The sequence below is a fragment of the Epargyreus clarus genome, unplaced genomic scaffold (assembly GCF_041222505.1).
Source record: "Epargyreus clarus isolate Ecla_fem2 unplaced genomic scaffold, WU_Ecla_fem_2.2 ptg000010l, whole genome shotgun sequence".
Classification (NCBI taxonomy): domain Eukaryota; kingdom Metazoa; phylum Arthropoda; class Insecta; order Lepidoptera; family Hesperiidae; genus Epargyreus; species Epargyreus clarus.
This window is the reverse complement of record NW_027332218.1, coordinates 5,377,502-5,405,340: the sequence shown is the minus strand read 5'-3', so window position 1 is coordinate 5,405,340 and position 27,839 is coordinate 5,377,502. Positions and strand designations below refer to the sequence as shown.

The following is a 27,839-nucleotide window of genomic DNA, read 5'->3' as shown; positions in this document are numbered from 1 at the left end:
CGTTATCTGCGGGTCGTGATTACGGGCCTTACCTCTCGCGTCCTTATCAAACAACCTAATATTTTATTCCTAGTGATGTACTTGTACATGTCGACTATCGATAGTAAAATAATTTTATTTTGTGTAATATTGTGTAATATTATTTCGTTGCATTATTCACTAAAAGCGAAATCATAAATAATAATAATGAATATAGAGTATTTTTTTTATTTAATGACATTATTTGCTATTAATAATGTTTTATATAAAGAATTATTTATGCAAACAATTGTAAAGGAATAAAAAACATAATACGAGAACGGATGCTGGAATTGCGTCATTTCTGAAGTTTTACAAATTATTAAACTATGTTAATTTTTTTGTCATCTCAAAATATGATCTCTACTATAATACTTGTGAAATAGTCCTCTTAAAACATCCATCGTGTTGCCAGAACCCAACGGAATTTATGAAGCTTACGTTCTATTTTCAAGTGGGTAGAAATTAAAAATGGAAGCTGAATTTCGCGCTATTTTCATTAGAAAAGTGTCACAGTGTACACAGTTGACAAGTGGCCGCTGATGTTAAATGACGGGCCTAATTAAAACCCTCTATCAAATGTACCAAAAAATGTCAGAAAAAATAATCTCCGACGAATCTCCGTGTTTGAATTTCGACGACGTTTTAATGAAAAATAAATATTATGCTCCCAAAACGACATTTCTTTTAAGAGCTATTCATATTGGACTGTATTTTATACTGAAAATCGTAGCCTCAAGTTTATAAACTTGTAAAGAATTTATGAGTATTTTATAGCGATTGGTTATTATTGACGAAATAAAACAAGACCATACTGTTTGCTGTAAAGCTATTTTGTTTAGACGCTCAAACAATTCTCAAAAATACACCTATAAAATCACGAATAAACGCTGCAAGCTCGTGTAAAAATATTAAAATCTCAACCAAAGCCGCTCGAAAATAGTTTCGAACAGAAAAGGACGCGTAAAAGTTAATTGCTTACTCACAGTGCCTGAAGTGAAACCACGAAAAAACAAATTCAAACCAACGGCCATCGACATCGTTTACGGAACGTGCCCACACTTGAATATTCAAATTGGCTCTAGACAATGGCCCCCTGCCCCCACCCCCTGGTCGGACCCCCGGACCCCCGAACCCCCGAACCCCTTAGCCAAAGGAAGCCCAACAATAGAGAGCAGAAAAAAGTTAAGTTCCGGTGTCACTCGCACGCAACGACTTATATCAGGGGAATATCCACCCTATGTTAATGATGTAGGAATTATTTTTATACCAGCGCCTGGACAACACATAAAACATGACAAGTATTTGTTTGTATCGGGTGTTTTTAGGGCTGTCTATTTTTAAAACGAATATAATTATTATGAAAGTTCTTTAAACGATTATTTGTAATTCATATTTAAATTGATGAAGTTGACAGTTTTGGAATTCTAAGGGTTTCTAGACTTTGCCCAACTCTGATGTGAAATAAAAATATTCAATGCTGTCAATTGGTCTTCATTGATTTCATCTCAAAGGAGTTACAGGATATCTCATCTGTCATTGTGCCTATGTCTCTCATTGTCCTATGGTAGAAACATTTAGTTGCTCATTTATGACGCTATCTAACACTGCTGTTTGAAGGATGTGCTAAATTGCAACTTAGCCCCTGAGGGGTAGCAATGCATTTTAATGGCCCTTCATTTCAATCCTATTTGAAGTTGATTACAGATGTCGATGGACGGCAAAAACCGTCTACTATTAGGTGGACTGCATGCTCGTCGACGTTCAATCTCAAAAAGCAAATTAAAAAGAACTATAAATTTTAGTTCATGCGACAACCCTAGGATATCATGTTACTTGTATAAGACGCAGGTGCAAAAAGGCTGCGTGGGCAAAACGAATCGACGGCATGACAGCTCCTGCCTAAACAATCTATCGTGCCATTAATAGCTATCAGTTTTTTGTATATAAAGATAGATTGGGATAAGCAATGATTTTTGAAGAAATATCTGGTTTATACATATATATAAGGTATGGTATAAGTACGTATGTGAGAAATAAAATAACAATTAGATTTCTATATTATTTGCATTTAAAACTTAAAACTTACCTCAATATTATTTCAATTCTTTATATGAGGATATGAGTACGGAAAATGTTCAATTATATATAAGTTTTCGTCTTTTATTCAATATTATTTTCGGGGATACTTTTTCAAAAGTTCTTATATAAGAAATATTTGCCGAAAATTTCATGCTTCTACACTTAAGCCGTACATTTTTCTTTAGTAGTTATCTCCAATATTTTCAAAAGGTTGCTTAACAGGTGGATTTGAATAATACCGCTCCTATTTTGGCATTCAATAGCAAATGTAAAAGTTCGATCAGAAATTCAGACCCAAAAGTCCATAGCTTCATTTGAACTAAAGTAATCACTCTTCCCGGTAAATTGTCCTCCAGAGAATCGACTCTCGGGTACTGAACTTTCAACATTTCAGTTAACTACTGAGCACTTAATAAGGTCAACTGATACAGAGACATAGGTACCTATACGAGGCAATCTAACTTAGCCCTTTGGGATAATTATAATATGTTTTTATAATATAGAAGTAGCAGACAAGCATGCTGTATACCTGATGGTAAATGGCTACATGTGGACATCTTTTTTTTATAATATAGGAGTAGCAGACGAGCATGCAGTCCACCTGATGGTAAGTGGCTACTGCCGCCCATGGACATCTGTAATCAACCCCAGATAGGATAAGATATTCCTACCTGAGGTCGGCCACAGATGCGCCGCTTCCTCTGAGGACTAAGCTGGAACGCCTCCGAAAAATCTGTCTCCATTACCACACCCTTCAAATCGGAACACAGCAGCGCCTAACACTGCTGTTATTAGGCAGAAATAGGTGTGGCGGTGGTGCCGCCGGAGTCGAACCGCAAAGGGTTCTACCACCTTTAAAATCCACATCTGTAGTCAACCTCAAATTAGATTCCTACCTGAGGGTCGACCTCAGGTAGGAATGCTACTTCTTCTGAGGACTATGTTGGACTGCCTCGGAAAAATACGTTTGCCTTACCGCACCCCTCAAACGAAAACCAAAGGAATCCTCAATCAAAGGAATCTTCGATCTGGATAGCAGCACCTGGGGTTGATAATAGTTTCTATAGGCGGTAGTGGTTACTATCATGTGTACCGCATGCTCGTTTGCTAAATAATAAAAAATAGTATCCCAGCCAGGAAACTCATATGAAGCTTTCCATTTATTATGATTCTGTATATCTTTTTCAACGAAAGGATTGTGTTAGCAGAGAAAATGGAAAAATGTGCAACACGGAAATAACGGAGTTTTCTCATTCATTGTAGTTAAATTAGAGCAATGTTTTGTTTTGTGAAGCTTTTATGCGTTTAAAATTACTTACGTGTATATTTTTATGCAATAAAATAAGCGGAATATACGGTCTACGCGAGAGTATTAGAAAATGAACACGCTGTATAAAAGCGTTTTTATTTTATACGGTACGATGCGACGTGTGGTTGCAATATATTGTGGATATGCAACAGTAGATTTACGCATGTAAACATCATTGATTAGGGAAGTTTTTTACATTCCACGATACGACATGATTTTCGGTCGTGAAGACTGATTCTGATAGTAAACGAAAACATTGTGACGAAACATAACTTATACAGGGTGTTCTTAAAGTTATTCTTTCAATATGTATGACCAGAGTGAAGGACTATTAAGACTAGGCTTACTCCCTCCTCTTTCGAAACCTTTGCCGAATAATGAGCGATAGCAACACGATATCTACCACCCACACATTTTAATTTCACTACAAAATTAATGCCAAATTGCTTTCCCCATATTATTATAATAACTGATTACAATAAATAATTAGCGAGTCACCCAACACGCTCAAAGCTAATGAATCATTAGGCATACGCATAATCAATTATCAGATTCCGATTTTGCCTCTTAATTCTGTATTCAAATTAGATTTTGTATTCAAATTGCCTTTTTTGGCGCTCCGGGCGGTTGTTTTATAAAGGCCTTGTTTCATTCAAGTAATATTATGTTATCAACACATAAGCCCGTCTAGATTTCTACATTTCTAAATTACTTTATACTTATTTAGGATGTCTAAACATTAACAAATCTAATCAATCATTTGCATATCTGTCTAGTCTATCATATCTGTCTAGGGTTCAGGTTTTAAACTAAATTGAAATCTTAGTTGAATTTCAGTACACGTTACTACCGCTGAAGACTGTCGGATCGACTCATGTAAATATCTATTGTACAAACTTTTGATGTGAAACATCTATAGCCGCACGTAAAACCGATTTCTGGCGTGGCGACGCATGCCGTGGCGCCACGCTATACGATGGTATATATTATATACAGTCTATATGCAGTAGTGTGTACGGTGTGGTGACGCGTCGCCATGCGCAATCGACTGTGCGATTCTCTCCCACTCGATCTGGCGTTAAGCCATCAATAAATTCGTAAATTTTTGTATTTAATGAAAATAAATGTTTATTCAATAAATAGTCATCGTTAGCTGGAAAAAAATCGTAATATTTTATTTTATCATTATGACATATTTAGTTCCTATCACAATATGTTCTTTTCTGCATATTACTTTTACAAAATAATGTCGATGTTTCACATCTGCCAGGCGTCCCGTGACGGCTCTTTTGTTTTTTTTTTTAATATTTAACATAACGATAAGGCAGATGAAAACGAAACGATAGGCAGAGGGCAACCTGGTGGAAAGCAGTCACCGTCGCCTATGGACATTTGCAACACCAGAGTCGCCAATGCGTCGCCGGCTTTGATGAAGAGCTCTTTTTACCTCTTGAAGAGCCCCATGAAGTCCTGAGGGAATACCACAGGAGGAAGTTCATTTCACATTTTGCACGTACGCGGCAAAAAGGGCTATGCAAACCGAACCGTGGAGGACCGCTACGTGTCCAGTTGATGTGGATGGAAACTCATCCTTCGACGAGTGGTGCGATGAAGGAAGGGTGCAACTAGAACACAGCAACGCTTACAAATCTTGTTTGCGTGTATGCTATTTTCCTTTTCTCTCTTCATTAGTGTGTTTGTTAAGATCTGCTCTCATTCATTAAAACATCATTTCTGAAGTTATTTCGGCTTAAATAAGTGTATGACTTCTTCCATTAGGGTCTATCTGTAATTAACCTAGTTCAATAAGTCATTATCAGAAGTAAATTACAATAAAATGCTTTCTTTCATCAGTGTGATGGTATTTGTGTTATGATAAATTACTTGGGTTCCTATAAACACATTCGAATATATTTAAGGTTCTTATAATAATGCAATATCGAAATATTTGCAAATTAATACTATAATGTTCGTTATTATGTAATATGATATTTATAATACATATAATGTTACAATATTATATAATTATAATTAATCTATCTAATGTTTTGCTTACTAAAGATTGAAATTAGACAATTTTTAGGGTTCTGTACCCAAAGGCTAAAAACGGAACCCTATTAATAAGACTTCGCTGTCCGTCTGTCACAGGGCTATATCTCCGGAACCGTAATAGATAGACACATGAATTTTACAGAGGATGCATAACGGTGGCCGCTATAACAACAAATACTAAAAATAAAATAAAATTGAATATTAAAGGGGGTTTCCATACAACAAACCGGATTTTTTCGGCATTTTCCGATCTAACTGTTAAACCGTACTTGACGAATTATTGACTACATATATCTTTTGTAGGTTTTAGAAGCTAATTAGGAAATGACACCTTATCATATCTAAAACATTAAATATCCGTGTAATAAATTGAAAACACCATAACCCTGTCTTACATAAATATAATATCATATTACAAGATCCTCGGGAAATTACAGGAGTAAAGGTATGGATAATGATGCACTGTTTGATCTCCTATTTGAAGATTCGCGAATACATGAAAGCCCTCAGCCCTTTGAGTTAAACGTTCCGTGCTATTTTCAATTTGTACGATAATTATAATTTGAAATCCTATCTCTCCTTCGGTAAAGGGAATATAATTTTTCTCCGCGTAATTTTAATTTGGTTTCGGTCTTGTGCTAAAATAAATAAGAGTTTACTCTAGTTTATCCGTTAAAATAAGGGTGGATGCATTTTTACTTAAATTGTAGAGGTTGTGCAAACATTATATTTTAGTTTATGAGCTAGATATTTATGAACAAATATGACAGATCGTGTTTATATAAGTAAAAAGTCTATACATGTTAATAAATTGAATGTGTATAATCACAGAAAATCTGAATCAGAATATTGTAATCTTTATAATAATACAAATCTCTCCATTTGAATTATAGTAGTATCGAAACAGTATTCTACAGTTGGTAGAATCAGTATTTTTATTTTTATAATAAAGGGGTAGCGGACGAGCATGCAGTCCACCTGATGGTAAGTGGCTACTGTCGCCCATGGACATAATGTAATCAACCCCAGATAGGATTAGATATTCCTTGATTACTTGAGGTCGGCCGCAGATGCGCCGCTACCCCTGAGGTCTAAGCTGGAACGCCTAGGAAAAGTTTTGTCTTCCTTACCACACACTTCAAAACGGAACACAGCAGCGCCTAACACTGCTGTTATTAGAAATAGGTGTGGCGGTGCCGAACGGAGTCGAACCACAAAGGGTTCTACCACCTTTAAAATGGTTCGACCGAGGTGATGCCACCTCCATAATTTCTACTTATTTCTAGCTTAAAGAAATATTGTATTGGTGGAAATGCTGCTGACAGTACCAGTAACGAATCTAAGATAATTTAGACCGTATAGACATTTATTCTTAAATACTTTTTTTTTATTTTTAGTGCACGTAAGGGGACCTCAAAAAAGGATTATATACCTACGGCGAATGTGTAAAATAACGAGACCTTCAAAGTTTAACGTCATACACAGACGGACATAAATTAAACATACCTTGATTTCCTTAAAACAGCTGAAGTTGGATTTGCATATTTCAGTCGTAAAAAAAGACCCGGCCTCTAAATGGAGATTTACTACGCGTTAGTAAATTACGGGATTAAAGGGAAGATAAGTCGTAATGTTCTCTAATTTACTTTGTCAATGCCGCTATCAATCAAGCTTTGGCGTTTGGCGAGAGTACTAGATCTTTTTAAAAATAACTGCTGTTTTCTAAGTTCATATACTCCACAAACTAAATACTTGTATGGCTAAAACTGTGAACAATAATTTTTACCAAATACTCCTACAATTAACTCATTTGAATTCGTTCGATGCTTAAATTAATACTTAACAGTCCTACACTCACAACCCCATATTATAAGTTTTCCTATGTCATAAGGGTCATCGACACACATACACAAACACACACAAAGACGAATACACGACCACCCACCCAGACTAAAAGTAATTCGTCATTTAGATATTTGTCTCACCGGGGATAGAACTCGGAACCCACCGCGTGTCGTCTAAAATTAATAACTGACGCATTATTATTTACCTGAATCGTACAATGAACTGCACTAAACACCAAACATTTATCTAAGTTAAAAAATATATCATCAAATTACTGAAAACGTTTCAGAAACGTCAATGGCCATTTTGTAACACCTTTTTAATTGCTCCTTTCCTTAGATGCTGGAGGTAAAAGATTTAAAGATGTCACAGCGACACTTGTGTTCTCAAGATGCTCGTAGAAGACAATAGCCCACGTCTGTGGAAATGGTGCAAAATTACTTGGAACAGATTTAAATTATATTTATTCGCTTTTGTACAGAATTTTAGGTATAATTCCCGGTATAGATGAGTCTTTTTACGATTAACACTGTTGTAAATAAGTAAATATTATAATCTTTATATCCAAAAAGTATTGTTATAGGTTACTAAACTCTTTGGTAATGTTTTCTGATTTATTACTTCTTGTCAAATATTTAGAGAAATAAAGATGTGTCTGAACTAAGAAAATAAGATTTTATTATTTAAAGTATTTCACGATCCTATATTTTAACATGGTAGCAGAGCGTGGTTAATAAAAATAATTAAAATTTCAAGAATAACGCAGTGTGATAAAAAGACGCGTGCAAGAAAGAAAATGAAAATTTGTTTAAATTCTTGCAATGCATTACTGTCATAAAAATGGCTAAACAAGCGAAGATTGAAGATATTGTGATTCCTATTTTTGATGGCGCAAACTATTCAAGCTGGAAATTTAGATTATTAACTTTGTTGGAGTACAAAGAATGCAACGAGGCCGCCATTGTGAAAACGGAAAAAGCTGAAGCACAATGGAAAAAGATGGATTTAAAGGCAAGAACAATAATTATGAGTACAATCTCTGACAAGCAATTGGAATACATCACCGATTGTAAAACAGCGTATGAAATGCTAAGTAAGTTCGATAAAATATACCTTACTCAGTCTACAGCCATGCAAATTATTTGCAGAGGGAAAATAGAAGAGATGAAACTAAACAATTATAATACTATAGAAGACTTTTTTGTGGAGTTCGAGAAAACAATAAATGAATTTAAAACGGCTGGAGGAAAAATAAATGAACCTGAGAAGTTAAGATACCTACTAAGAGCGCTTCCGCCAAGCTATAGTTATATTGGAGACTTTCTCGATGTAATTCCCGAAGAACAAAGGACAGTTGATTATGTATGTTCTAAAATAAAAGAGAAAAATATGTCTACTAGAGACTCAGATAAGAAAAATAATATGAGCACATTTGCCACGAAAACTATAGCTCAATGCTTTTTATGTGGAAAGACTGGTCATCTCAAGAAGGACTGTTGGTATGCGCAGAGATATAATCAAGGACAACAAACTGCTATAGGTCAGCGAGGATCTCAGAGAGGTTACAACAGCGGTGGATATTATAGAGGTCATATCCGAAGCAGAGGTCAAAAACATTTTAAGGGTCAAGGTCAGTCCAGTGGTAAATCTTCAGACAACTTTGCAGGGGAGTCATGGACAGCTCAAGTATGTAATTCGGAAATAAATAAGGTAACACAAGGATATGATAATGATGGTGAAATTAATTGGCTTTTAGATAGCGGGTGTACCGACCATATTATAAAAAACGATACATATTTTTATGATTTTATAGATCTGAAAAGTCCTGTTTATGTAAAACTGCCAGATGGTAACATGTTAAAAGCCACTAAAGTAGGCACTGTTAAAATTTATTTTAAAACCTATTATAATCTAAAGTATGTAGATTTAAAAAATGTTTATTTTGTTGAAGGCATTAAACAAAATTTGTTAAGCTTTTCAAAAATAACTAAAAGTTGCACTATAGTAGCAAAAAATGAAAATGCAAAAATTTATAATAGTCTCAGAGAATTAATAGTTGTCGCTGATAAAATAAACAATTTGTATTCTATAAAAAGTTTTGTATGCAAAAGAGAAATGTATGCACATTCAATAACTTTGACTCAGAAAGAAAAATGGCATAGGGCACTTGGTCATGTCAATTTTCAGTATTTGAATAAATTGATAAATAATAAATTATTAGATGGTTTGCCTGATAGAATTGAAAGCACAGAAATGAAATGTTCAAATTGTATACAAAGTAAAATGAGTAATGTGCCTTTTGAAAATAATAGAACAAAGACAACTAAAATTTTAGAATTAATTCATACTGATTTAAATGGTCCACATAATACGACTGGTTATGGTGGGGAGAAATATTTTCTTACATTTATCGATGATTATAGTAAATGCACAAGGATATTTTGTATTAAAAGTAAAGCTGAAGTTGCGAGTTGTTTTATAGAATTTGTTAATTTATTAGAAAATAAATTCAACCAAAGAATTAAGAAAATTCAGTGTGACAATGGTAGAGAATATTTAAATAAAGAGATTTACAATTTTGTAAGGTATAAGGGTATAGAGATATTACCATGTCCACCCTACGTTCATGAATTAAATGGAGTAGCGGAAAGATATAATAGATCTGCTATGGACATAGCTAGGTGTTTAATGAGGGAGGCTAAAATTCACAGAAGGTATTGGCCTGAATTTATAAAAACAGCAGCATATTTAAAAAATCGTACAATTGCAAATACGGTAGAAAATAAAACACCTTATGAGATATTTTTTAGAATAAAACCAAATGTCGAACATTTAAAAATATATGGAAGTAGAGTTTATGTTAGGGTTCCAGAAGTTTTAAGAAAAAGTAAATGGGATGATAAAGCACAAAAGGGTATTTTAGTAGGTTATAATGAAAATAGTTATCGAGTTCTATTAAATAACAAAATAATTAATGCTAGGCATGTACAGGTAATCGAAGAAAATACTGAACTGATTTGCTTAGAAAAACTAGATGATCCAAAAGATAAAAATTTAGAATTAGACCAAACTTTAAAAGAAATAGTAAATGAGGAAAGTGATGAAAAATATGAAGATGCGGAGGAGACTAGTTCTAATAATACCTTGAAGGATGTAGTTGATGATAGTTTAAATGATAATGGAGATAAGAATTTAGTAGAAAAGAGAAAGAGAACTCCAGTTTCTAGATATGGTAATCCAGTGTCACATTTTATATATGTTAATTATATTGATGCCTCATGTACCTAATACTTTTGAGGAGGCGATGGACTCCAATGATTATAAACAATGGAAAATAGCAATGGACTCAGAAATAAATAGCATAAATAAAAATAATACTTGGCAAATTGTTGAAAAACCAAAAGATAAAAAGGTTATAGATGTTAAGTGGGTTTTCAGAAAGAAAAACAACAATATTTATAAAGCTAGATTAGTTGTGAGAGGATTTCAGCAAAATGATTACATTGATAATGCTTACTCACCGGTAGGAAAAATGCAAACTTTGAAAATTTTATTGTCATACAGTTGTAAGAATAATTTATTTATTGAACAGATGGATGTAGAAACAGTTTTTTTAAATGCTTATGTAAAATCAGAAGTTTATGTAAATCAACCGAAAGGTTATGAAATTGGCGACAATGAAGTTTACAAATTGAAAAAAGCACTCTATGGTCTTAAAGAAAGCCCTAAAGTATGGTACGAATGTTTTGATACATTTATTAAAACGTTGAATTTTGTTAGAAGTAACTATGATAACTGTTTATATGTTAATAGAGCAAGCAAAGATCCAATATACATATATATTAATATATGTTGATGATTTTTTAATTTGTTGTAAAAATAAAACTAAAATAGACGAGGTAAAAACTAGTTTAATGAAAAGATTTGTTATGAAAGACTTGGGTAAAGTTAAAAGCTATGTTGGAATAGATATTGATTATAGTAAAGATAAAGGTATAATGACTCTAAACCAAACAAAATATATTGAATCTTTGGCTGCAAAATATGATCTGAAAAATACTAAGTTATATGATACTCCAATGGAAACAAATTTAAAACTAGAACAAGCTAGAGAAATAGATGAAACTATTAAGTACAGAAATATAATAGGTGAATTGTTATATATTAGTACAGGCACAAGGCCAGATGTAGCGTACAGTGTTAATTATTTGAGTAGATACCAAAGTTGCTATAACGAAACACACTACAAATATGCAATGAGAATATTAAAATATCTTTATAATACTAAGGATCTAAGTTTAACTTATAATGATAATGTGGATACTGAAATATTAGATTGTATGGTAGATTCTGATTTTGCTGGAGATAATGTGGATAGAATATCTACAACTGGTTTTATTATTAGATTGTATGGAAATTTAATTTATTGGAAATCACGTAAACAAAATACAGTAACTAAATGTTCAACTTTTGCAGAATATACTGCTATGTCAGAGGCAGTAACAGAAGTACTTTTTATTAGAAACTTACTAAGTGAATCATTTGATGTAAAATTTCGTGATCCAATAAAACTGTATGTAGATAACTCAGGTGCAGTTGCAATAGCTAAATACGGCAACTTTACAAAGAATTCGAAGCACATCGAAGTGCAATATCATTATGTAAATGAGAACTATGAAAAGAAAATAATTGATGTTGTGAAAATTAATACTAAATTTAATTTGGCAGACATGTTAACTAAAAGTCTAAATAAGGCAAGTTTTTTGAAGAACAGATTAGAGTTAAGATTAATTTAGATATGTTATTAGTATGTAATAGTTATGTTATGAGATTATAAATTTAAGGAGGCGTGTTGTAAATAAGTAAATATTATAATCTTTATATCCAAAAAGTATTGTTATAGGTTACTAAAGTCTTTGGTAATGTTTTCTGATTTATTACTTCTTGTCAAATATTTAGAGAAATAAAGATGTGTCTGAACTAAGAAAATAAGATTTTATTATTTAAAGTATTTCACGATCCTATATTTTAACAAACACTATGACATAATGACCGTGCATTTATCCTTATGTTAAGTGGTCATTGCCGCCAGTTTATCGTTAACTCATTACGCCGTTTGTCCACCGCCACCGTCACCGAGCCGATATCGATAATTATAATTAATGACGGCGCCGAAGTAGCGTTCATACATTTACTATATCCGCTTGTCCACCGCACGTCCGTCACCCGAGCACTGTCATCCCGGCCGCTGATATTACGAGTAGATCGGCGTGACCGCTGGATCGGCACCGAGATTTTGACGGGCCGATGTGTCCAATATAAAACACGTTGGAACTTGTCCATACACTGCCGTCACACCCGTGACAGCTGGAACAAAATAAACCGCCGATATCGGTCGTGGTGGAGAAACTATCGCCGTCACGTCATATTAATATCGGCCCGAAATAATCTCGGTCTCGGTATCGGCTCGGTGACGGCGGCAGTGGACAAATGGCCTTACTGTCCCACCGCTGGACATGGGTCTTCTTTCCGAGTAGGAGTCATTAAGACCATAGTCGCATTGTTAGACTTCAAATAATTTTAAGAACTTTTTTATTTGAAGAATTCTTAGGCGCGTATATTTCTTTAAATCGTTATAGCAAATGAAAATACCGTTATATAAATCCGTAGTAAAATTAGTGGCCTGTGGTTGAAATTTGAACTTTGGATCCTCAGATTGAGAAACCGAGTTTCAAACCACTAGAATGTCACTACTTTTTAAGCATATTCGTTGCTGCTAATGCTGCGAACATAGAAACGTAAAGTCTGCCCTGAGGTGGACCACTGGTGCATTTCAGCCTCTAAGGACTGTTGGAACGTCTCGCATATCTAAGTATCTCTTCCTCAACATACAATCGCAAGATATCGGAAGACAGACGTGCCTGTATACTACGAGCCCTTGTCTTAGCAATCATCCTATGGAGCTACAATCCGATAGCCTAAGATAATAAGGGTATGTTCACATTATATCGGACATTCACATGACACATGCACATCAAATTAAGCGTAGAAATAATGTTGTTCCAACACATGATGTATTTCCAAAATTATTATAAGTTAACATCCGTTTTTTGATGTGAAACATCTATAGCCGCACGTAAAAAAGATTTCTGGCGTGGCGACGCTTACCTTTAACTACATAGACAAATGTTCTATAAGGGACAGAGCTATTAGAACAATGTGATAAAAAAAGACAACTAGTGTTTGACCTTGCGTTTCAAGTGTACGCAAACGTAAATATTGACAATGGAATATAGTGACCAATGATTACTTCAGTCAAAACGGGACATCGATTTTTTTATGTCAAATACTTTTGATGTGAAACATCTATAGCCGCACGTAAAAAAGATTTCTGGCGTGGCGACGCTTACCTTTAACTACATAGACAAATGTTCTATAAGGGACAGAGCTATTAGAACAATGTGATAAAAAAAGACAACTAGTGTTGGACCTTGCGTTTCAAGTGTACGCAAACGTAAATATTGACAATGGAATATAGTGACCAATGATTACTTCAGTCAAAACGGGACATCGATTTTTTTATGTCAAATACTTTTTACTTGAAAAAATATAGTTAAAAATAATAAAAAACACGATTTTATGATAAAATTAACTAAAAAGTAGAAAATAATTTTCAATCTAGGAATCATTTAAGGAAAAGTAAATAGTATAATTGTGCAAAAAATGTGGGGCGCTTTATGAAAACTGAGAAAATGGAGCACCCCATGTTTTTTTCATAATTATAATATTTACTGTTACTTAATTGACAATGGCAACGGTTCATTTCGGAGACAACGGCACGAAGCATCGAAAAAAGGGACTGTCCCGTTAAAAACGGGACGTATGGTGGTTTTCCCATTGATACGCATGCTTGTCAAAGACAATGAAATAATGGAACAGAAGGTAAAAAATGTCCAAAACTGTCGATAATAGTTTTAGTACATCGTTTACGTAGAAATGTTATAGTACAGTTTAACTAAATAAATTATTATTATATAAATATATAATTTGAAAGAATGTATCAATACAGATGTATCGACTGGTTTAAAATATACGATTTAAAAATTGTTTATATTTATTATCATAGATTAGTAAAGATTACTCACTCCTAACAAGAAAATGTACCCAGTTTTGAGAATTGGAATAGTTGCGTAAAAAAGTTTTGCCACGTCTCCGTGCTAAAATGTCCCTAAAATATTTGAAATAATTATTTATTTATTATGTAAATTACGCAGTATTAGTTATTTATTTGTAAATTTTCTCTAAAAATGTTTTTATTTGTCACGAATTAAAAAAAAGAACTTACTAATAAGCCGTTTGTGGCTTCATTCAATTTCAAGGCGGCGAAGTATCTTTACTAATTTATGTTTATTATTTTCAGTTTTATTTTACACACGACCATTAATTGCAAAGTTGTGTACATTTTATAAATGATATGTACTAGCTGACCCAGCAAACATTGTGTTGCCATATAAATAAAAAAAATGTTAAGGGTGAACAACCCTTATCACTTAAGAGATATGAAAAATAGATAGTAGCCAATTCTCAGACTTACTGAATATGCATATAAATTTTGATGAAAATCAGTAAAGCCGTTTCGCAGGAGTAAAGTAACTAACATCGTGACATGCGAATTTTATATATAAGATTCGAATCTTACCGTGGTCTTTTTGAGGATTAATTTCTGGCTATACAAAGATTGTTTATTAAATTATGTTTAGGTTAATTTATTCAATTAAAGAAATTTTAAAATACCGTATACTATCCTATATAAATTTTATGGTAATATTTTTTATTATTTACCACAGGTATCGAAGAAAATTTAGAGATTAGGATACGGAATTTCCCATATATATCGCTTTTATTTTATTAAAATAAACTATAAAAAGTTATATTTTGACTAAAAACACACTAATATAAAAATTAAGCAGTGGGATCTTAAACTATAACATACGACATATGAACATCGTGAGCTTCAATAAAATGTCACTTCTGTTCTGTTGATCTATGACCATGCATTTTGCGTCTTTATCACTTTCATTGACAAAAACATACTTTGTCTCTTTCTGGTTACTCACGTAATCATGGCGGATCGAACACGAAAAATAAACAAAATTTAATAATTTCTCTTTATTTACGTGTGATAGGTGATTCCATGAAGCTTGTTTCTTTTTCGAGCATAATTTTTGCATTTACGCATTGCACAAGAAGGCATTTTGAGGCTTAAAATTCAAAATAATGACGTTTAACGTGTTCAGTGACATTAGTGTGTATTACTACGCCGCGCGAGAGCGACTGGAGTTGTTTTAACTCGTTTTACACCACTTGACGTATTTTGTATGTTTCAAGTTTTGCCCGCTTGCGGCGTAACTTCAGGTTATAGATCAATGCTTGAAAACAAATTATTTTTCTAATAATAAAATGTCTGACCGTGATAATTTAGAGAGTGAAAGTGATCAGCCTCCTGCAAAGAAAGCAAAATCACACTATGACACACCATCAAGTCATCAGTAAGTTAATTATTTTTTTATAATTAAAGTATGCATTTATCTGTGCATTACGCACGAGTATATTTGGTGTGTTTTGAGCGCCAGCAAATGTAAAATCTACTATCTTGGTAGATTAAAATTCACATAAATTTCATTGCATACAATGTTTTTAAATTATTAATTAATTTTAATTTCATTCTTCTCAGAGAATAAATTTATTAAGACTGACAGAATTGTATTTCAAAATCAGGTGATGGCGTGCAGCGCACGAAAGTTTTTTCTTATTTGTTATAAATATGAACATTAAAAAATTAATTAATTTTTCTAATCATAGTGGCATTTATTGTGAAACATTCATTTTTGATACTTATAATTTACGATTTTAGTAATATATTGAAATAACTAGCTAAGATTCTTGAGTATCTGACTATCTTGATAATGTTATGTCCAATACTTTTGTAACATACTTCAGTTACCATCGACCAATTGTCACAGTAATACCGTCCTCAGAGGCAACATCGAATATAACTATTACCGAAGTCACTGATTAAACGAATTAAGTAGTCACGATTTGAAATAAATTCGTAAATTTTTGTATTTAATAAAAATAAATGTCTATTCAATAAATAGTCATCGTTATCTGGAAAAAAATCGTAATATTTTATTTTATCATTATGACATATTTAGTTCCTATCACAATATGTTCTTTTCTGCATATTACTTTTACAAAATAATGTCGATGTTTCACATCTGCCAGGCGTCCCGTGACGGCTCACATTTTTTTTTGTTTCCAAGCGTGTGTGAGAATTATAATTAGTATAATTATTTACCCTACCACATAGTATCGATTTATTGTTTATGACATGTTCGAATAGTAATTACATTAAATTGTGGTGTTCATTCACTAATATCGAAATTATTCTGGTATATTAAGGGTTAAGACAATAACTTACGAAATCTAAAATTTCCTTTAGATGGATTTGGTAGATCTATTACATAAGTGTACATAAGAATAAAAGGTTTTATTCTAAGACGCACGTGGCACTTAATTTCACGTTACCAGTTTGCGATTAAGACTCTTAGTTATATTCTTAGTTGAGCATACGTATAAATTACGAATATGTCTGTTCTCAATATATGGATATGTGTGTAGCTATGGCTTATACAACACGTAGACCTGACCAACGTTCAATTTATATCGGGAAAAATAACTCGATTCAAATTCCCTCTAGTCTGAAGCAGCTTTAATAGGGGCTAGTGCAATAGATGCAGATAGATATTTGATTACAAGGGACGGAATGAGACGGGCGATATCGGCACGGTCGAATGAATATCAAAGCTATAATCAATTCGATACCCAGGCTGTGATTCAGGTTTGATGTAATACATAGGATGAATTGATTGAATTGCCAAGTGATACAGGAATTGGGTAAATCGATCAAAAGTTTAATAACAATATTTTCATGTAAGTGGTTTATATAGCACAGCTTGCATTTATCAAAAACAAAATTGTGAAGAAATCCACGAAATGTAATTAATTTCACGTTATACGTGGAAATCATTACATTATTAAGAACTCGTCGTAATGTTGTAAGAAAAATGTCCAGTGGTTTTGAGTACGATAACAAAGAATTTTATCGACGTAAAAATAAATATACGCTCGTATATGTGAATATTACTTTAACTACCGTCATTGCTCTTAAACATTGATACAACAAGCGGAACAATGGTAATGAATTACTAATAGGATCCTTTGTGGCAGCGCATTTGGGTTATGTTCACATTGAAAAAATTGGTACACTACTGACTATCAGACAGCATGTCGAAAATAAATGAAGTATCTAAAACTGTGTTTAACCTTTATTTTCTTTCTTTACAGTCAGAGATCACCCGTCACATCACATCACGAGGTTACGGCATTCGCGACACCTCGATGGCTACCTACCCTTACACACATCGTCCGTGAGTATACACCCACACACTATCACATTCCATTCATCATTCAACACATTTATTTTCGCCCTCAAAAGCTTTGTCCCGATAGTTTTCGTATTGATTTCCGCTTATTTTTTAACAGTTAGACAGATTGTGCATGGACATATTAATAATTAACCTTAACGCATCTTAATCTAAAGCTAACGAGGATTCAAGTAAGTAATTCTTAGAAATTTCGACACGCGCCACGTCTAATGACACTTTTAAATATTTTCTTTTATCACACAAGAGGAAATCAATGTAAGTCAATTCGATTACACCTTTATACTCTACTAATAATTTAAATGTATATATAAATACAAATCTGTGGATTTCTGTCTAATCTAGTTCTGTGTCTAATTCATTGCATGACTCTAAGTTAGTTGTAAGTAATTATTTCTTTACCAACACAATGCGTAACACAACAAATTCTATTTCTACTGTGAAATCTTTAGTTAAATCTAGTAACCTACAAAGCATAGTAATAGGAACAATTATTTCGAAATTGTGCTATCGTTATAACCTGTTTGACTATGACAAAAGTAACAATGTAACCTACGACCCGATTCCGCCAATTTTACACATTCAATGCGCCAATTTGACTGAAATGGTTCTGATGTGTGAAATTTTAATGAGTTGTGACCTAACAATAGTTGAAATAACAGGTCGATTATACAAAATACTTGAAAATGGGTCGCACTTTATCGATTGATATTATTTTTGTCATTTCATTATAGAAGGTATAATCTGATACACTTTTTCGATAAACGTCATGATTGTGGGAATCGAAGTAACTTTTAAATATGAAAAGTCATCAACTTATGCATTGTTCATCTTACTGTTAATCCGTGTTTTTTAAGACTACGTACGAAATATGCAACAAATATGCACAAGCAACAAAATGTAATGGGATGTTATATCAACATCAAATTATATTAGTTTAGTGTTAATTAGACAATTATTTTCACAGTGTGCAAATGTTATATTATTTTTTTTCAATTTGACCTTTGTCTTATTTAATTAATTAATTCTCTGAGAGATAGAAAATCAAATTAAACTTATTTTGTGTAGTTTTCCTGGATGAGCGGTGGATGAAAAATGTGTAAAAAGGACTCTTTCTAATTATTGGAAACATGAATTACCTCATGTATCTGATTTCAGAGATTTATTGTTTTGTCCGTGTGCTTATATTGACGTAGTGGAATTCACAAATGCGGTTTCAGTTTGTACCGGCGTCGTCACCGAAGCTGGCAGTGAAGGACAACCACAAACCCCTGTTCACCGACTGCCTGAACTACAGGCCGACGTTGAAAGAGGAGCAGCCTGTGGGCACTTATGTTTTTACGGTGAGTTTTTTAATATACTTAGTATAAACATAAAGAATATACGGAGAGATGGTAAGAGAGACAATACAAATACAGATATACGAATAATAATCCTTCATTTGATGATTAAGGTGAGTAACGTATTCAATATGGCAACCATAAGAATTACGACACTACACTACACTACGACAATGAAATTCTTATAAGAGAACTAAAAATAGTTCATATTTGTAATAACTGTGTTTATGTTCATAAAATCGTTGATCTAGATTTTTTTTACATGAACCTCGGTGTTTTTTTTTTAATTTGGATATTTTTTCCCAGGTACACGCAGATGATCGAGATCCACCCGAAATGGGTGGTACCGTCATATACAAATTTGTGTCCACACCAGGTGAAAAGGAAAGATTCCACGTTGATCCCGAAACAGGAAAGATCACTACAGCTGATGTCAGTATTCGATTATTCTTTACTTTAAGTTTACATTTTCCCAGCTCTTTTTATTATTTGTTTTATTTAAAGTTCAAGTTTATTTCTAATCTGTTATTAGCTTTAAAGGAGACGAGGTAAACAAAATTTTAAAAGTTTTTTATTTAAATTTCGATGTTCATTGTTTAAAATGAATTGTTAAACAGATTTTCGACCACGATGAACCATCTCGTGAAAAAGAAGCTTATATCACAGTCAGAGCCAGTGACAACGGTCAACCGCAACTGGACGACGCTTGTACCATCAAAATTCTAATTGAAGACATCAATGACAATCAACCCGTCTTCGATAAAGTTGTGAGTATCGTTATGTAAAGTCTGTCTTTAGCTAATTAGTATCTATTTCTAACCTTCTAAAATTAGGTTTACTGGTAAGATATTAGGAGAGCTAATTTTTAACCTATTATTATCATTATCACTGTCAGTAATGGCGATAATATAGGCTTGAAAATGTGTACCATCAATCACCTATTTACATGTATTTCTAACTTCACTGTGACTTATAAGCTTTATATTAAACGTGTCTTTTAATGAAATGCCAGTTTAAATAAGCGATGAATGTATTGAAGCTACATATTTAGTTGTAACTTTCATAACATTTTGTCTGTTGTATTTTCAACTTTTCAAAGCCAGTGCATTCATCTTACTTTCCTTGACAGTTCATAGGTCTTACACAGATGGAAATTTACTATGGAATATTTATGTTGTTGAAATATTTTCTCGTAACCTATATTTATGTTTCCTTAAGTTGTTCGTTATATCGTTGTATGCCTTCATGTGACTAACGCAAAATTCGTTCATTAGCCTCAAACCGTGGCGCAGACTTTATTAACACTTGCCTGTTTTTCGAAGGTCTTCCGAGGAGATGTTTGGAAGGTTTGTCTTAAACAACAGAGTTACACAAAATGAGAGAGAGCGTTCGCACCAAAACATTGTTATTAAGCTGACACTGTCGAATATTAATTACTAACAATCGATTGTTACCATTGCTGTACTGTTAAAATATTAAAAGTGATTTATGTATGAACTTTAATAGCATTGGTAACAATCGGCTCGTATGAATTATTTGAAAATCTTTGTATTTCTCTACTTGCATGTTGCTGCATGTCTGTTTAGGATCGTAAGCCGCCACTCAAGGCGTTATTGGTAATAATTTTACATGTCTGGTGTGTTTGAATTCACTTTTTTTGCACATTTGTAGTTGGTGTATTTTTTTAGCTAGGCTGCTCTTTCCCCCAAGCGCATTTTATCACACTGCACGATTATTATTATTTTGGAAAAAAACTTTCTCTAAGCTTGGGCATGCTTCGCGTAGAACATGTCGAAGTGGAAAATATAATTATCGTCGGCGTAAGCTAACCCTAAGGCGACACTGTGTGATTCAGAGTGAAATATTTAAGTACTTTGTTTATTTTAAACTGGAACTTGCGTTAATTTTGAGAGCAGATTATTTCTACGCATTGTACCACAATTTACATTTCTTTGATTTTAAATACGCGGTATTCTCGGAAATTGTTATTCTTATCTTGTTTTAAGTAAACTTAAATATATAACTTGGTAGGCAAATCTTCAGTTCAAATTCTTTGAGGAGATAAAACTATTTCAGGCGCGTTTAATGTTACTCATTGACTGAAAATAACTAACCGTGTTTGATTTTTATACAGTCCTATTCGGAATCCGTGCCACAAGACTTGCCGAGCGGGCGCGAAGTGATGAGGATATCTGCAACAGACATCGACGATGGAAACAACTCAATAGTTCATTATAGCCTCGATTCCAACTCGCCGGATCAGTCCTATTTTTTTATCGATCCAGACAACGGAGTTATATTTCTTAACAAAACTATTGACGTAAGTTTGTCACTTATAATCAACTATGTATATAATTTATTCATATGTCACATGGATTTGTGTCTTCGTGCAGACCTAGTCCACCTGTGTCCCACACGCGTCCAATAATTTCATAAATACATGACATGATGAAAAGATTCTATGAAAATAAATGAATGCAAGTGGCATACTTGCGGATCCGATCTATACGCAGGCAAAAACCCTCGTGAAGAATAGGTCCCTTATAGTGTCAATTTTTACACAATGTCACAATAAAAGTACGAGCAATTCTAGTTCTCTTTTTCTGTTCTGTATTCGATCTTGTTTTGAACTTTTAATACTGTACGGAAAAAATTGAAAAGAAAAGGTCTTAAAACTTTATTTCTTACAGAAACTACCGGGCTACAAGTTCAAATTGAGCGCGATAGTAAAAGATATGGGTGATCCGCCTCAACAAAGTTCGATTACTTTAGACATTCAAGTCGTAGAATCGAATAAGAAAAGCCCGTCTTTCATAGAAGTTCCCGATGAGCCGATAAGATTAAAAGAAAATTACGCTGACTTTAATACACCTATAGCTACCGTTAGAGCTGTGTAAGTATGGGAAAGCAATTTACCTCAAGATTATTTTATTTATTCCGTGAACTGTTTATTCTAGACTTTATTGCAATCTAGCAGATTTATAAGATGTTTTATTTTTTTCGTTTCGTTTAGATCCAATATTCCTGAAGAAAAGAAACTTCAATTTGAGCTAGTGATGGGCCAAACGGAACAAACCAATAAATGGCACACATTTGTCTTGGAACCAGAGGCAGATTCAGCGTACATTAAATTAGGAAACCATTTGGATTATGAAAAAATTACAGATTATACATTGACCGTTAGGATACAGGTATGTATATTATAAAAAGTTAAAATATCTTTAAACGTGAAGTTGTTTTCTAACACTGCTTCATTTCAGAATAACTACAAACTTGCCGCTGAAACCATAATCCAAATCGAAGTTGAAGATGTCAACGATAATATTCCAATCTTCAGTGAAATAAGATCAGGAAGTGTGTTAGAAAACGAACCGCCCGGCACTCAAGTGATGCAAGTGAGAGCTTTCGACGCTGATGGTACATCAGCTAACAATCAAGTCACTTACGAACTAGGAGACCCATCGGACCCGTTTGCAATCGACAGCGTAACAGGAAACATTACAACGTTGAAGATATTTGATCGCGAAGAGAGGAGTTTTTACAACATTAAAATCATTGCGACGGATAATTCTGAGTCAGCTCTAATTCCCGGTAAACATAACGCCGGGCAGCAAATGTTCCTTGTAGAGATCGCTGATAAAAACGACAATCCGCCCCATTTCACTCAAGACACGTATGTAGCCGAGTCGATAGCCGAGAACGCGAACATTAATGAGCTTGTCACGCAAGTCACCGCCGTGGATATTGACACAGGTAATGTCGAGCTACTTAATTAATTAGATTCTGTTTAAAATACTTTATCTATTCTTGGAAGCCAACTTCTTATGTGACGCTTACAAAGTAGTAAAATGTATGTGTGTATAGATGATTGATTCTGAGATATATTCGACTAGATTAAACGGACCAATATCCTGTCTCAGTAATCACCTCGCCGATCATTAGGCAGAGGATTCAGAGTACGATTCCCAGTTAGACAAACATTTAAATGAAGTAAAATTTCTAATATGGACATGTTTGTATACTCAACGCCATTTGAAGTATTTGTTTCTAATTAAAAAGCTTTTTACTTTTACATTTCAAATAATAATAACATACACGTTATGGACTATTTGTATCATATTTATTATTTTTTTAGCTTCCGTGGTAACATACAGCATCGTTGCCGGCAACACATACAACGCATTCGTCATTCGAAACTTCACTGGTGAAATTCGAGTTAATAACGAGTTAGATTATGAAAACATCACAAGTTATAGTCTCGATGTGAGAGCTTTCGACGGCCAGTACGAAGATTACGCGAAAGTCCTCATTAAAATCGAGAATTTAAACGACAATCCACCTGTATTTTTGGCGAATTACACCAAAACCATTGAAGAGGAGAAACTGTATGAAGGGTGTATCGTCAAGGTAAATAAAATATTATTAGCTCTTTGAAATTGTTTCGTGACCCTAGACGAATATTTTCAAACTATATAGAAATTCATTAGTTCATTTGTTATTCTGAATAATTCAAGTGCCTTTTGAAGTACACTAAAATTAACTTAAGTGTTTATTATTAGAATTTTTATAAAAATACTTTTCCAGGTGGAGGCTTACGACCCTGACTTGGACCGCAATGAGCCCCAAGATATCGTTTACTCTTTAGTCAAGCACGAACAAAAGGAGTTTCTTCAAATCGATAACGACGGTTGTCTCAGGCTAACCAAGCCTTTAGACAGAGACCAACCGTCTGGTTTCACGAGATGGCAGATTCTTATCATGGCCGCCGACCACGGAGGGAAATTAGGATCAGATAGCTTGAGGTCTACTACGGAAGTCATCTTGGAGCTAACCGACATCAATGACAATGCCCCTTTTCTGACCAATGTAAGTATTTTTGACTTTTTACATTCGAATTCACTATCCATTATTAATGTGTCTTTGATAGTTAATTTACAATAATTTTGACGTTTCAATTGAACTTTAGTTGACTTTCGGAATCTTGTAGAGTGAGCGGTTTTAATATTCTATCAGAATTAAATTTAGACGAAGATAAACAAGACTAAGAAAGCAAACGAAATAAATTTGCAGAGAGTTTTCTTAAGAATGATTCCATTACAGATAACATTAAAATTAATTTATATTTGACCCTGGTTTGTAGATTACATTTTAAGATTACCTCTACAGCTTTATTTCATCTCATAATTTGAAAAGCACATCTGTTATTTTATATTATTACGGGTTATAAAATCAGAGGTGTTTAAATTTTCGCGGTTTAATAATCATATATATTTTGGCCGTATAATATAAGTAATATAGTGTACTCGTAAAATTGTAAAATATCAGTTCTAAAATTAACTATGTGGTAATTCAGACCCGTTTTGATGAGGCCATCCACCATAGTTCCCATTGACGTACCACATACACAATTATGTTTTAATAAATGATAAAATACTTCACCGACAAAAATAACATATTTTCAATACGTACAAAAAAATTCATTCACGATTTTGATAAAAATCTTAAATTATAAAGATATTGTGGTACTCTTTGTCATTGTCCCAATATTTGAGATGCCGAAGGTATCTCCGGCCCTCTTCCGGTAATCTCAATGGACCGTAATTGACAAAATTCAGATTGAAAATTCGGACTGACAAAGTTACTTCCTTACCTAATTGTCCTCTTCTTGAAATTTAAATATTCAGATTTATAAGAGTTTCTGATCATTTTATTTAATGATTTTCTTGTTTAATGAATGCACTTATGATTATGGCAATTATAAGAATATGTGAAATAGCTTAATTCACTGACAAAGTGTGATTGCTTTGTTCAGTATTCTGTATGTATGTCACATCCACTTAATGTAGAAATTATTGGCAAAATTATTGGTTACTTTTTTCGAAAAATATACCATTGATCACTTTTTACTAGTCATTTGTCTGATAGCGACTATTTGATTTAAAATCCTTAGGAACTATTCTTAGGAAAGCCTTTTATTTAAATACAAAAAATCTTCGTCAAACTTCAAGAATTATAATACCACCTTTATTCATACGCACATTAAAAACAATGGCTCCAGAATAGAACCTTGAGTTACCCTACACCGTTCTTACTGAAAAGAATTCAAAGCGTTCTCGAATTTCACGATTAAGAGTGATTTTTGGTAGGGCCTGTCAATTTTTTATGCAAATAGCCCAAGCGTTCGGTTTCTTATCTTTGAAACCGTTTCTTGTCGGAAGCGTCCCTTGATTCCTGAGTCGTTCTACAACACTTCCCTTCCTAATTGAATCAGTCATTTGAAATGTTTTAAGCTTTTCATGTTTAATATCCATTGTTGTTCGTTAAGTCGTGACATTTGGTGGAGCAATTAAAGACCCATTTGGTAACTTGTTAACAATTTATGTATTCAAGATATTTAACATTTGAGTGCGGTGAAGACCGTAATAATTACGAAATCGTTTATAGATCTATACTAAGTGAACTCTGTCATTTAGTGAGTACTTTTTTAGAATGTTATTTTTTATTCTAACATAATTTAAACATAATCGACCTTTTTGAAAGTGAATGTGTTTGGCATTTACTATTATAATAATATCCATAGAGAGTACTGGCTAAGTTTAATTAAAATTAAACAAATGAATATGTGCGAGTTCCGAGAAACTCATTACTGCCGGTGGCTGGTGGGTCGCATTGCACTATGCAGTATATAACTACAATACCCAACGCGTGTTATGTAACTACTGTAAAATAACCGGAATATACAGCAATAATATTAAAATAATATAAAAGGATTCAAAGTTGTAGGTAATTTGAATGTATAGAGCAGTAACATCTTAGTAGTACCATAGAGCAGAAGTTAAACATTTGATGAAACTTAGATGAAACTATAAAGCCTAAGCCATTAGGTGGACAAATTGGCTAAGAGTATATCAAAGTTGACGGTGACTTTAAGAAGACAGCAAAGTCCTAATAGATAGGCTGAAAATACATTCAATTAAACTAGGCTATTTTTCTTCCGTAAAATATCAAAACACATATTATGTTTGTTGTCACTGAAAAATACGGGAAAATTATGCCAGGAAATGACAAACAGCCAAGTTTATCATATTCGTAAAACAACTTATCATACAACAACTGAAAATAAGGAACCGAAAATAATAAGAGGTTTCGTTGTCTGCCCCATGCTGTCACCAACATTACACTGACCTTTGTTTCTGAAAACATCAGAGGAATTCCTAAATAGGCACATTTAAATTTTACAAATCGGAAAATAACTTGGATGTTGGGCGTTTTGATGCTCTTAAGATTCAGTTTAAACAATTACGTTTTGGAAATTGCGGGAGTTATTCTAAAAGTTGCCTATCTACATATGGTAAGAATATATTATAAAGAAAAAATTGGATACCCACTACTTATAGCAAAAGACATGTGTCTATTTGTGTTACTATGTAGTAAGCAATAACGTTTAGGAACTAAAATGAAATTAGTAGATGAACATTCAAATAATTCTATGGCTGATAAGGGAAATGACGATAAACAATTAGTAAACGGGTTAGTAAAAACCATAAACGAGAAACCTCGTGTTCTTTATAAAACTTAAGTTCCTAAGTTAATAGTGTAATGGGTCCACTATAGTTGTATTATGTACGATACTAGTTAACCTCTTTAAGACAGTTTACATTAGCTTAGCCAAGTCCATTAGTGGCACTACCCATTTAAACTTTTCACGCCTTACGTCACAAGACAGGGGATTATATAGATTAGAAGAAAAAAACCTTTGAAGTATCTAATGCATGTTATATAAAATGTGATCACTTAAAGGTGACCTCTAGTATGCATTAAATGCTATAAATTCTATAATGGTACGTTTGGACAATCGAGACCCTTTAAAATGTACAGGTATATGTTAACATCTTTATACGTAACTAAATTAGGTATGTTAGTCTGAAATCGCCAAAATATATGCCAAGTTCAAATCTAATGCTGATTTGTCTAACACTGGATTAGATATTCATAAAATATAAATAATCTACCTGTATAACATTGGAAAGGACTAAATCTATTCTGTAAGTGATCTCACGATTACTGCGTGGCAGAATATGTATAACTCCAAATATAATATAGCGTTCTTGCGTGAAAATTAAAAAACCGTTCTTGGGGGTGTATGCTTACTACTGTATAGTTGAATTTTAGATGCCATTCCAAGCGTGGCATTGGTTTTGAATTCGATACTTTACCGAGCGCGAAATCCAACGATATCTTGACCCTCTTTTACATTTATGTTTTCGGCGGAATATATTCATCATCCTACTTTACATGTTTTCTTATCTGTCACGGCACTGTGACGAGGGTGCTACTAAATATTTTCTTATATTTCTTTTTTGAGATTCAACTGTAACTGATATCGAAAATAGAAAACAAAGTATTTAAGTGAAAAAATGACGTTTAAATATAATTTTGTATTTAAACGCTGTTTCTCATGTTCATTGTTCATGTTTATTTATATTCTTTCTTTGTTCTTAAATTATATTATCTGTTCTTTCCTAATAGTTTTCTAAATTGTGTTGAAACGCTTCCAACGATTAAATATAACAATCGTTTAAAAAAATACAAGTACGTTAAGGAAAAAGGCGACACAATGTTCTAAACTTAGAAAACTCTCCAAGCTCTCGACTACGGGATAAAAGGAATAAAAAATATGACTAGCTG

General features: G+C 33.3%; 1 protein-coding gene across 1 annotated transcript in view; it reads left to right on the top strand.

Annotated features, from left to right (window-relative positions):
• The window catches only part of shg (DE-cadherin), a 302,607-nt gene that overhangs the window by 238,335 nt on the left and 36,433 nt on the right, over window positions 1-27,839 (top strand). Inside the window, exons 2-11 of the mRNA XM_073077198.1 lie at window positions 17,714-17,796; window positions 19,032-19,154; window positions 19,458-19,583; window positions 19,769-19,918; window positions 21,286-21,471; window positions 21,842-22,044; window positions 22,165-22,342; window positions 22,412-22,904; window positions 23,287-23,558; window positions 23,736-24,017. Of these exons, the coding sequence (XP_072933299.1) occupies window positions 17,714-17,796; window positions 19,032-19,154; window positions 19,458-19,583; window positions 19,769-19,918; window positions 21,286-21,471; window positions 21,842-22,044; window positions 22,165-22,342; window positions 22,412-22,904; window positions 23,287-23,558; window positions 23,736-24,017 (2,096 nt within the window). The remainder of the gene's footprint in view (window positions 1-17,713; window positions 17,797-19,031; window positions 19,155-19,457; window positions 19,584-19,768; window positions 19,919-21,285; window positions 21,472-21,841; window positions 22,045-22,164; window positions 22,343-22,411; window positions 22,905-23,286; window positions 23,559-23,735; window positions 24,018-27,839) is intronic.